Raw genomic sequence first — 13,172 nt, forward strand, 5'->3', positions numbered from 1 at the left:
CTGCGTGACTCATAAAGGCTGGATGTTTGTTTGTCTGGGCCCCCGTGGAGTGTGAACAATCCTAAGCCCCCTAACAAGCTGTGTGTCCTTACATGTTACAAACACCCACAGGCACAGACCCATAAAAATGACCAAGCTGTTTTGACTGTGAGGTTCCTAATTGGAGAACAAAATTCTCTCCAAAACAACATTATGTTTATTATAAATATTGTATTTTTGTACTAACATCTGATAAAAAAGTATTGCTAGGATGAGCAAGAACATTTAGAATATAAAAGTTTGTTGCCAAATACAATTTATAATTGCACACTTCGGATTTACAGAGGGGTGATGTTATATCTGGGTCCTGAAGAGGGTGACAGTGAGTTTCACCTTCAGTTAATACAAATCCACTAAATTACAATAAGATAATATATGAAAATATATTATTTTGTTGTGCAATTCTATTGTACTGTCTTACAACTTTATGTACTTAACATTAACGTCGAATGGACACATACACACACAGCACATAGTTTGATTATTGCTCTGTGCAGCCCAAGTAATTACTACTGCCCCTGTCTGTGCTAGAATGAAGCTGCTGTAGTGCCCAAAACCCATTGGATGTGTTGGGCACATTGACCAGGACATTCAATCTTTTAACTTGCTGTGTCATTCTTTGTGTTCGTCTGTGTGACTGCTGACTGCTGAGAAGCAGAACAGGCTTCCACATGTGTCTGCAGAACTGGGTCACCCAGGGGTCACCCAGATAGAACAGAGGAACAGATTGGCAGAACTCATTAAGATAGACTTTTCTGGGAAAGTGACAGATGAAAGAGAGAGAAGAAAAAAAGAAATCCAATGTTTGTCCTCCATATCGCTGTGTTTGCTGCAGTCCTGTTTTGTGGCTGACGTACGTGTTTTTACCCCTCATTAGCCGAGACGGTTTAACAGCAAACACCCCTGTCACATAAAACACAAGTGCAGTGCAAGAGACTGAGCTAAAAACATAAATTTGGATGTCAGTGTGTGAACCAGGCAGTGACAGAAAAAGCTCTGTCAGAGCCGCTGGATTGGCATGATGCAGGTAATTAAGTGAGAACAACAATTTTCTGCTTGACTGGATGTGTGCAATATAAAAATATCTCACAAGTTACACACCATCTGACATGGCTTTCCTGAACAGCCAATCATGCCAGGATGACACATAAGGTTGTCTTTACTGGCCAATCAAATTTAACAACAGTCTCGATGTTGACTTGCGTCATCTCTGCCAGGCAGGTCATCAAGACTACACAACAACACGTTTTACTCTCCATGGTGTTGTTTCCTGGAACAGAATCATTAGTATTATTGTCAGAATTATTTTACAAAATCTTAGCCTCTGTTGTAAATAAATATAAAAACGATTACATCCCAGTGGTCATCTTTCTGAATGTAATATCTTTATTTGAAAGATACATAGCAACTACACACACAACGACACATTCTTTATTAATGCAAAAGCTGTAGTACACAATCTAGTATACAACCAATAACAGGCATGGCAGGTCAGTACTGTTTCAAATACACACCAAAAAAACATGACAGAATACACATCATTTACAGTATGTACAGAAGACTTGAGAGAAAAACCTGTTTGTCTGAATGGGTCAAGCCTTGATCCTATCCAATTCTAATAAAGGGTGTTTATGGTTGATTCAGGCACACACTATATTCATGCCCACAAGTACAGTTCTGTACTATAGCCTAATGCCACACCGCTTTGAGGAGCCCGGGTGGACATCTGGATATTGCATGGCAGAGAACAGCGCACTACGATCAATATCATGGTTTTTCAATTGCACTAATGTTAGACAGACATTACAGTCATGCAGCACGGACCACAAGCACTGCGTGTACAATATACTTTAGAAACCAGGCAGGGTAGACAGGAGGAGCGGAACGTGACAAACACGGACGTGACCCACCTCACGACAAACCACAAAACACAACCGTTTCTGATATACTGTATCCAACAACAACATGGGTGAGGGCTGAGCCGGTCACAGAATGCACCAACAGACATTACAATACACATTCATGCTACTGATATTATACACTTTAGTGGAAGTTGTATGGCCTTCAATGTCATTGGCAGGCCAGTGTGGTGATCAAAGTTAGGAGTTCTGGGTGGAATGACATTCTGATCCTTCTGATTCTGTTCAGTGTAGACAAAGGGGCCTCTGAGAGGCGTGATGGTGTCCCATGTGTGTGGTCCAAGTCTGAACAGAGCATGGACTTCTACTCTTCTTCTACTCTCTCTTCTCCTTCCATCCCTTATGGGGATGAGGAAATGAAGGGGAAGTCCAAGGATGACCCCTCTCCCTCAGTCCCAGTGGGCTTCTGGTTGAATGGTGTGCCAGCGTGCCGTCTCCACCTGCCCTCGACTGCACATTTCTCTCCAGTGTCCCTGCCCTGCCTCCGGACCTTCACAGCCAATCAGCACACGGCCCATCATGCTGCTCTTGGTGTAGACGTGCCCCTGTCAGAGAGACTCATGTATCAGGTCTAATGGCATATTTTGATGTGATAAAAAATATATAATCTTGATAAACTCCTGCAGGTGTTACAACTGCATGCCATCTCAGCTTCATCATAAAAGTCTTGGATTAGTGACGTGTTCTGTAAGACTCTCACCTGCATGACGATGAACTCCAGGACCATGTTGAGCAGGGAGACCTCTCCAACAGGAAGGTCAAACAGGAAGGGGGCGTTCCACACTGCATTATGTCCTCCTGCCCCCTTGGTCTCCTTGGTCCCTATCACCTTTCCATCCTGGCGCAGGTTGATGACAACATAGTGGTCTGTAAGGACATCATGACATCATTATTGGGGGACATATGAGGGGGGGACAGAAAGATGGTGAGAAACGTGCACACACATACACACATAGCATGATTCCCTATTGGGCCGATGTCTGGTAAAATAGTCATTTAATCCTCAACAGAACATGAGGTCCTTCTCACTGTTATTCATCTCTCCCTAATTATCTCTCTCTCTCTTTCTGTCTCTCTCTCTCTCTCTCTCTCTCTCTCTCTCACACACACACACGCACACACTCACACACACATACACACAGTGCTTATATAAGGCCTCAGAACTGAGGATCATGGAGAATCATGTCCGAAAACACAGTATCGATAAAATCCAGTTATCTCTAACCCTTTCAGACACTATTCTCCCCTCCTGTTCTGACAGCTATTGTTTATATGACTATTTACACATTTTCTAAGGAATAAAGCAGGTGGTGTTCTATTTCAAGCCACACTTCCATATGTACTGCAGAGATGAGATTCTGACAGAAAGATGAAATAGTACACAGGAAATGACAGGAGGCTGATCACTTTCCTTAATCTGATTATGGAGCTAAATCAGAGAGGCTGTGTGACTAACCCAGGCTGAGTCTGGGTCTTTGATCACACATGGCTAAGGCTGGGGCTGTAACCAACGATGGCTGAGACTGGCTTAGGGTCTGGGTATCTGAAGTTGAGGGCTTACCTGGGGCACCTGGCATCCTTGTTAACTTGGCCAGGTTTTCGGCCTTGCGTACCATCACCTTGATCCTGTGGGCTACGGTCTGGTATTGGAGCAGGATGAAGAGCTGGCCCAAGGACCGGGGAGCACACACAGAACTCTTCCTACGACCTAGCGTCTCCTGGGAACTCATGCTCTGGGAGGACAGAAGAGAAGGGAAGAGAAACGAAGAGAGGACAGGAGAGAAGGGAAAATAAAAGAAGTTGAATTAAAACGACATTTTCCAAAAGATTTCTTTCATCAACCAGGTGCTCTACAAGGTGTTCTGAAGAGACGGAACTTCCAAGTGCCTTTCAACAAACCCTTCTCATCCTGACACTGTTAAACACTGGAAAGCCAGGAACGCATCCCTAATCTGAATCTAGTCTTCAGCAGTCCCACCTCCAGAGACTTGTGTGTTGATAGGCGGAATGAATCCCATTAGCTGCTCATTTAGGGCCGCCAGACTCCGCCAAGCATGCTGCTGTGAGCCCATCACTGTGTGTGGGGGGGAACCAGCAGAGTGTGAAGAATGTTTTCGCCGGCAAGTGAGCTTCACTTCACTGCTTCAATCTGTCGATCTATCAGTCTTTGGGTCTGTCAGTAGTTGTTTCCCACAGAGACTAATTTCTTCCAATGTCTGTTAAGGTACCCAGACTGTCACAGAACAGAAAAAGTGAAGTAATTAATAATAATAAGAAGAAAAAAATAAGATCAAAGGAGGAAAAAATAACTCTCTCTGTGTCTCTCTGTTTCTTTTTGTATTAGTGACCCAACTATGAGGATGATCATCAATGTCCCCTTGGACTAAAGCATCAAATAGCAGAGGCAAGTGCTGAGTAACATTTAAGTGCACTGACCAACCCTGCATATGGAGTCACTGTGATGTCATTTGGAGTGTAATTAATGTAAGTGTGTCTCTGGAATTTGATCCCTGCAATTCTACCACAGCATGGTCTCTTCTCCACAGTAATGTCCCCACAGGAGAAGTCTTAATGGATCACATCCGTATGTCACAGGTGTCCTCTGACTCAAACCTACAAGTGACTCATGAACATGTATCCACTTTCTACCCACAGAGATCACCCCATCAAATACATCTCCTCTTCATTCCTCTCTTCTCCAGCTTCCCCCTCCCCATCTGACGCTGACCCTAACCACTGAACCTCACACACACATTGATGGAGTCTGCTTCACTGCGACCTTTTTTACCATATCCACACGTGCGTGATCCTTGGTCTGCATCTACATCTGACATCCATGGTGAGAAACTGACTACAGAGGCTCTTTAGAAGATACACTTCCTGGATTATGTACATTCATATTTCATGCCAGGCACCTTTTGTATAAATGTCACACACACACCCAATGTGTACCCCCCCCCCCCCCCCCCCCCCCGTCTGTCAGTAATGGCCTCTGGCAGTGTCTCCACAGCCCCATAGAGGACAATGCGTGGGCACAGTGCCAGCTCACTGCACTCAACATGTTTCCGCTGCAGTCACATTTCCACAATGTCATCATGCCCAAGCGGAGGGGGGGAGGGGGGAAGAAACACTAATGGGTGGCCTATTCTGATTAGACATCACATTCCCTCACGAGTAAAGCATGATAGGGGCTATTCATAAGCCTATGCGTGCGTGGTCGCACCATGCATTATGTAAGTCAACAGAGAAGGGAGAAGTGGATAGCAAGGGAAAGTGTTGCGCGTGTGTGTGTGTGTGCGCGCGCACTTCCTTGTGTGTGTGATGTGAGTGCCTTTGATAGCCCAACATTGCGTTATTGTGCTTTTACAGTGACAGACAAGATGATGGGGGGGGTACCTTCTTCAGCTGGCTCCTGGCAGGGCTGAGCTCCCTGGTGTAGGTGATGGTGGTGTCCGGCTCCCAGTCCATCTCCCTGCACGCCATCTCCAGCTCCCCCAGGGCGGCCTCGCGCAGCCCAGAGAAGTCCCTGCTGAACACGGCCAGCCGGAGGGTGCAGGCACGGAGCTCCTCCACGGAGCCCACCTGCAGCATGAAGCTCTGGCTCTGCATCTCTTGGCTGAGGCTGCGTCTGCGTGAGGAGGCCACCTGTTGAGGGGAGGGGCAGAGCGGAGGCAGGCTGGCCCGCACCAGCACCCCGCTCCGGCGCCGCGACGCCCCGGACAGGCCCAGGATGCTGGTGGTCAGCGTGCCCCGCCCGGGCGAGAAATGAAGGGAGAAGTGGAGGATCGGAGCGGTCCTACTGAGGATTGATAAGGAGCCGGGGGTGGAGCTGGAACCGTACTGTGTAGGGGCGGGCTCCCCCTGTTGGACAGGAGGTGGCGGGGCAGCAGTGGCGCTCAGACGGCTGTGCTCGCTGCAGAGGACACTGTCACCGCTCACCGTGCAGCGCCGCTCGATCGCCCGGCGTGTCTTGGAGACCAGACTCAGCTTGGGGATGGAGGGCAGAGAGGCACGCCCGTGGACTCGGGGCTTGTTGGGCGAGGAAGGCACGCAGGGGGTGCTGAGGCGCCGCATGGGGAAGCAGGACCTGGGAGACGAGCTCACCTCCGAGGACGGGGCCAAGGGACTAAAGGGCAGGGCGCTAAGGTCATCATCAGAGGGGGAGGAGCTACTCCTGGGGGAGGGGTACTCCAAAACATCGCCGTCCAGCTCCTCATACTGCTGCTTGATGGGTAAAGTGCCGGGCGCCGGGGTGAGGGTCACGGTCACGTGTCTGGAGACAGCGGAGTGAGGGGACAGGGCTGCCTCCTTGTCCTCTGGTGGATGGGTCTTCCCTCTACGCCAGCACAGGATACAGCCCAGTACCAGGCAGAAGCAGAACACTGCCAGACCAACTGCCAGCAGGATCTGCAGGTGGACTAGACACACACAAACACACAGGCACATACAAACATTGACACAGGGTGGTAAGTAAGGGGTTAATGTCTGCAGTGACATCAGTGATTCAAAAGAGAGAGAAAGAGAGAGAGAGAGAACATTAATTGGTGCCCCTTCATTATAAAAGAAACAGTACCATACCTCACATTTACTAATACAGCAATCATCTTACTAAGTCTCCACACTTGTCATCTATTATCACATTAAACAGGAAATGTCTGAAGTTTCTAATCATGATAAATTGTTCAATTTTAGAAGCTGAATCTGTGCTGTTGTGGCTTTGATCTAAAACAGAGCCCAGTAAACACATTACAGTTGTTTCATCATCATTTATTCCGGCTACTTCCAAAGCATAAACATTGCGCCATGTGATTGATTGGGCTTTTTCCGAATGGTCAATAAAATGACACGCCGCCTTTACTTAAACAGTTAGTGACAGTGTCACAGTGACTCATTCGTCAGGCCAAACTTAATCTATCAGGCATGATATTATGCAAAACATCTTCAAGGGGCTCTTAACAGAAGATCACAGAGAACACAAATCATGATCCTGGCCCACTTACAAAGAAACAGCAGGTGGGTCTGTAAGGGCACCTTGAGGGCTCGCTAGATGTGGATGTTTAGTAGGCAAGTCTATTTCCCCCCTGCCATGCCCTTAATTGTTCCGATCCATTTCACGCACTGTTAAAGGCTTCCAATGGAACACTTGTTCATCAAATGAGAATTCCTTGGGCTACAGTTAAATCTGGTGCTATCAAAAATGAACGGGATATGATGCCCTTCAGACAAGACAACAGGTGTTTGAAATTCAAAAAGGAAGAAAGTGACTACAGTACCAGTTCAACTATTAGGTTGGCTTAAGTAGCAGTCGTAAAATATTGAATTGTGGTATTGAAAAGAGGGAAGACAGATCAAACCTGACAGGTCTGCTTGTCTCAATACATCACATAGGCCCTACACCTAAACATAATAATAATAATAATAATTGAAAAATCGAATAAACTACCCGCAAAATATAGTTTTTCAATGTTAGCCAAATCGTAATACTTTTTATTCTAACATTTTTATTTCCCAGTTCATAATGAAAAATCTTTGTAAAGTATAACCAATCTAGACCCGCCTCTAAACATGTTTCACATACAACTTTTTCCTGTTCTGAATCCTACCTGTTGCGATGTACAATTTTTTCCACGTGATAAAAACGTGAATGAACGCAAGTTAATTATAGTAACATCTTATCTCCATTTTATTTCAATAATAGTATCATACCTAAACTTGCGGGACCGTTAACCCTGTCGAAAGCACGTTATGATGACATGCATATTCAATCTTTTTCTTAAATATAAAATAAAAATCACTGAACTTTTAAAAGAGAATGATAACTACAATGAACACCAAAGTTACTTACCTGGAAGGGCATGGTACGACATTTTCCTTGTCCTTGGTTGAATCAATGTGAACGCGGTTTAAGATCAAAATCCATTCCTTTTGTCCAGCACGCGCATTTCACGTTGACTTCCTTGGTACAGGATAACGCATATGCATCGTAGTGACAGACCCTTTGCTTTTAAGCCAATGACTGCTTTCGGTGACTAAGCTTTCATACCAATTGATCTAAATGTGAGTGGGAGGTAAGGGAATCTGAATTAAGCTTTCAGACGTAGAGACTCGACATCACATCAAATGCTATATTGATGGCATGATTGTTCAAATTGAATAAGGAATTAGAAAATTACCTGGAATTGATGATTATCGTAGGCATGTCATGTAAAACTATGTTCATACACACCATTTAAATGTTTACCTTTCTTATTGTCTTGTTATAAATCCCCCCCCCCTCCACACACACACACGCACACACACACAACTGTGTGCATCCACTGCTTCTGACTCATAGCCCACTGCGCCAAAGATGCGCTCTGCGTTTCCTCAGATCTTTCTTCTGAAAAAGGCACAGGCATTCAGCCGACATGGTCCCTACTACTTTGAGATTGTCATCTCCTGTTATCTACAATCTTCAGCTACCCTGCCCTGGGTTTACCCCACACGATTATCTTCCATCTCACACACACTCAGAACACACACACATAAACCATGCAGACATACAAACATGAATACATAGAAATACACAAACACACACGTAAACTCACATGCACACACACTCACCCACAACATGCAGACGCATACATACCCACACACACATGCACGCGCAAACAGGGAGCATATTTGAATATTATTTTGAGTTATTACCATAAAATGATGTGAGGGGAGTTAACAGAGTATGTTCCACTTGCTGGATGAAGCAAACAAAGTCACTTTTACACCCTTAAAATGGCTAAGATGTTTGATGGCAAACTAGTTAGCTAGCTAAAGGATCCATTGCTGGCTATTGTCAATAATGTTACCATATACAGTAGCTTGTTTGCAATGCAATAACCAGACCATACGTTGGGTTTTGTAGAAATTGATGTACGTTTACTCTTGACAAATGTATTTATTGTATATCACTTTGGATGAAACTGTCTACTAAATGATTACAATGTAAACAGACTATACATTTTCTCCCAACTACTTTTTATTCTCAATGAAGACGTCATAACTCATCAATTCTTGGACCTTCTTTCCATTGAGCCTATAGTACAGGCCTGCCTTGAGAAGAAAATACCATCCAGAATTACCTTTTTGTAAAAACTGTTTATCAGTCCAGATAACTGCATTGACTTTCTAGAGGGAGTTTGCAAACATTTTACAAAAAGTGTTGCGTGGGACCCGTGAGAGGCCAAACATATAATTATAACCAATTTAACATAGTCTAAGAAACTGAGAGAGATAAATTAGTTTGCCCTGCAAGCCTGCTTACAGTCATAAACTGTGCCAAAGATATTATGAGGAATCTTGCAGTGAGGATGATGTTACTGTTTGTGGTTTTGAGCTGTCTTGGATTTCACACTAAATGTTTATAATCTGAAGCGAATTTATGTAAAAAAAAGTAATTGGATTTACAATTTCAAAATAATTTACAATAAATGAACAGTTTGGGGGTGTAGAGGGGCATTTAAAACTGTGTCTTACTGTAAGTGAGACATGATTCAAAATATCATCAAGAATGATCACAAGACGTCACAGTGAGGCTTCTACATTGGTAAATAGCAATGAATGAAGGAATTAGTTAATTAAATAGTTCATTAATCCATGAATTAATAGATGGATGGATTGATGGATGAATTCATGGATGGATGAAGGGGTGTGTTGTGTAGCTCCAGATGTGTGCGAGGGAGCAGTGTGCAGTCGCCACATGTGTGAGCATGCAAGGTTTAGCTTACCTTCTAGGTTCTTGGTGAACAGGACCTGTAACAGCAGCCAGAGGAAGAGCAGCAGGATAACTCCCTCAATCATTCCCTTGCAGCAGAAGAGGAAGACAGACTGCCAGACAGGCTGGCCAGGGTAGTCCTCCTCCTGGTGGGGCATGTTGAACTGGACCCAGAAACACACTCAGACCCAGATTTGGTAGCAGACAGGAGCAGGGTAGTCCTTCCTGTGTAATACCCCTGATGACGTCCTTCCTCAGAAAAGTTTGTATTCAGTGGTATAGCGGTTAGATGTTGGGGTTCCCTCGCGGGTGATCAGTAGTAGACATCCAGTGTTCAGAACAGCTGGACATTGTACTGAGCTTGACATGTTCTGAGCTGTTAGACCTTCCAGCTGAGAAAACTGGAATTGGTATTCCAGGTATTGTGCTGGTGAGGATTTCCCCAAAACTTATTTCAGTGTGCCTCTCTATCCAGCTATGCTGCCATTCTGTCCAGGAAGGTAGTCCCTTCTTCCAGAGGAGGGGAGTGAGTGTGCCACTCTGGCTCCAAGTGAAGTGAGGTTCTCTCTTGTCCTGCAGTTACTGTCTTTGGCCAGAATCCACTCACAGCTGCAGTCCTGTCTCAGTTTCCCCAATAACACACACATTTGAACACACACACACTCACACACACACACATGCATATATGTACATGTACACTCTCTCTCTCTCTCTCTCTCTCTCTCTCTCTCTCTCTCTCTCTCTCTCTCTCTCTCTCTCTCTCTCTCTCTCTCACTCAGACACACACACACACACACAGTCTAACCCTATTCCTCAATCAGCACAATCCCTTGGCTCCACCCCTCCTTGAAAGACCTGCAAGCTGTCACTTCCATGAGCAAGTTCTCTTTCAGCAGAGTAGGGATGAAGGATCAGACCAGTAATCAGTGTGCTGACAACTATTCACACACCCACAAACTGTCACTTACACACACAATACTCTTATGTGGCATGTTTGTCTTTCAAACGAATTATATTTGCTTAAACTTGGACATCTAAAATGATATTGTAAACCCCATCTAATGCTAATATCCTAAATACATTAAGCCTACTGTAAAGCCTAATCGTAATACAAAATTGCATACAAATGAAATCCTGTACCACAAAGTAGCATCTTTTGTAGAGAGAGAAATGTTTTTCTACATTATTTTGAACTGAGCCAAACTTTTCTATTCTAGTCACTTGGTATTCCAATTAGCTTGGAAACAGCTTCACAGCTTCAAGCCATCTTTTTAAATCATGCAAGAATAATACAGCAATTGTTCCAGCAAATATATCTAAAGATGGCTGATCTTTAGAGATAAGAGATATTTAAGATATTTAAAGATATCTAAAGATCAACCCTTTAACAATGCTGACACCTATTGGACATTGATGAGTATACCATTGACTGTTGCATCATCAGTAAGCAATTGGTACATTTCTATGAAGTAAGACGGTCAATAATAAATATATTTTCTAAAATGTTATTTACACGGTTGAATGGGATGGTGGTCAGAGCCATCTATCAGAGCAAATGAAACATGAGCTGACAGATTCATCTGGTTTCCAGGCCAGGTCAACATACTCTCTCAAACAGATTTCCCTCCGATCAGAATCTGGTCGGACCAATCACAACCGTTTATCTGATATGTGAGGGGTTATGATGACTGTACGATAATCACTGTAGAGGCATTAAATGACAACCAAGAGGATGTTGTGATGCTCTAATTGGTTGTATACACAACATTGTATCTATTATTAGGGACCATTTAGGAAATAATTCAGACTGTCCTGACACAAACACATATGAAACGTACACACACATCCATACTACTGAAAACTTCAGTAGGTTGAACCAATATTTAAAAAAAAAAGTTTAGAAAGAAAAAGAAAAAAAGAAAACACCCCTTGTAAATCTAAATTTAACTGAGAGGTTCCACACTTATTTGGATTTACAAATTGGTCTGGCAATGCCAGGCTGGTAAAGCTGTGAAAACTGTTGTTTTCATTGAGTTATAAAAAAAAAAGAATTTGGTCTGGAGTGTTGCTTGGTGGTGTACATGATGCGTGGGCTTTCTGTCATTCTTTTTTTTTTTGCACAAGTTTTTATTTATGCATATCACTAGTTGAACATAAGAATCTTCATTATGCTGATGGTATATAGATGGTGCCTCTCCATTTCTTCTTCTCCCCATGAAGAGTAATGCTCATGTGGCAGGGTTGGATAAATGTGTTTGTGTGTGTGTGGGGGGGGGGGGGGTTGGGTAACGTTGGATGGTATAGGGTGAGTGTGTGGTGAGGGATAGTCAAAATTGTATAGTTAATGTGAGGTCTGTGTGTGGCTCTGTGTGTGTGAGGAGGGGAGGGGGGGGTGAGGGGAGGGGGGTTGAGGGGAGGGGGGGTGAGGGGAGGGGGTCCTAACCCTCCTTCTGCTTGGTTCTCTCCATTCTTTTCTTTGCCTTTTTGAACAGAAGCCTGCCGAGGAATCCATCTCTGATGGCCTCAATCTGGGACAGGGCAAGCTGAAGGTCTGTCTGAGCCTGCTGCTTCTCCTCCACCCGCTCTCTCATCTGGAGGTCCAGGTTCTCCATCTTCCTCCTCCAGTCCCTGTCCTTCCTCTCCAACTGTTGGTCACTCGACCCCTGCCACTGCAGGCACAGGGTGTGAAGAGTCTCTTTATCCAGAGAACTGATCTCTTCCAGGTTGTTGACCATAAGCTTGATCCAGCCTTTCTCGGCCTCCAGGCGGCTCTGCTTCATCTCCCTGAGAGACACCTGGGCCTGGGTCAGAGCCTTCTCAGCCCTCTCCTGGGCTGCCAGAGCCTGGAGCTTCTCCTCTACTAAGATGTTCTGCTCCTCCTCTCTGTTCTTCATCAGGTCTGTCAGCTGGCCTGTGACTGTCTCCACTTGAGCCTCCATGGCCACCATGCTGGTCTGGGTTACAGCCAGAGCTTCCTCAGCTTGGGAGCATGCCTGGAGAGTCAGTCTGGACTTGTGTTCCTCTTCGGACAATCTCTCCAGAAGAACCTGTTTCTCCCGCGTGTTGTGTTTTACAACGGCCACTAGGCTGGCCTGGACCTGGACCAGCGCAGTCTCAGCCTGAATCTGACCATTCAGAGCCTCCTTCATCTCCAGCATCATCTTCATTTCGACCTTCTGCTGGTTCTGTTTCCCCGTCTGATGGTCGCTTGCCATAGCCACCATGCTGACCTGGGTCTGCTCCAACAGGTCCTCCAGGCGTGAGCAGGTCTCTGTGGCTGACCGGGTCTTCGTATCTGCCACAGTCAGCCTTCCCTGGAGGGACGCGACCCTCTGCCTCTCTTCCCCAAGGCTCGCTTGCAGTCTCTCATTTTCGTCCGAGAATGTTGCTGCCTGAATCTTCGTCTCTGCCAACTGTCTCTCCAGGTCAGCAGACCTCTCCCTGAGCATGTCCATCCCCTTGTAAAG

The 13,172-nt window shown here is 45.1% G+C and overlaps 1 protein-coding gene across 2 annotated transcripts; it reads right to left on the reverse strand.

Annotated features, from left to right (window-relative positions):
• Positions 1 to 1,435: 1,435 nt before the first annotated feature.
• On the reverse strand, positions 1,436 to 10,509 carry LOC134027908 (synaptotagmin-5). Of its 2 annotated transcripts, none has more exons than XM_062471137.1 (5): positions 9,719 to 10,509; positions 5,355 to 6,376; positions 3,520 to 3,691; positions 2,659 to 2,825; positions 1,436 to 2,503 (listed from the first exon to the last, which is right to left on the reverse strand). In XM_062471137.1, the coding sequence occupies exons 1-5, from the start codon at positions 9,861 to 9,863 to the stop codon at positions 2,348 to 2,350; spliced, it is 1,662 nt and encodes a 553-aa protein (XP_062327121.1). In that variant the 5' UTR covers positions 9,864 to 10,509; the 3' UTR covers positions 1,436 to 2,347. The 2 variants fall into 2 exon arrangements, with proteins under 2 accessions (XP_062327121.1, XP_062327122.1); XM_062471138.1 differs by lacking the exon at positions 9,719 to 10,509 and adding an exon at positions 7,804 to 8,105 and having other exon boundaries at positions 1,437 to 2,503.
• Positions 10,510 to 13,172: the final 2,663 nt, after the last annotated feature.

The sequence above is a fragment of the Osmerus eperlanus genome, chromosome 10 (assembly GCF_963692335.1).
Source record: "Osmerus eperlanus chromosome 10, fOsmEpe2.1, whole genome shotgun sequence".
NCBI lineage: Eukaryota > Metazoa > Chordata > Actinopteri > Osmeriformes > Osmeridae > Osmerus > Osmerus eperlanus.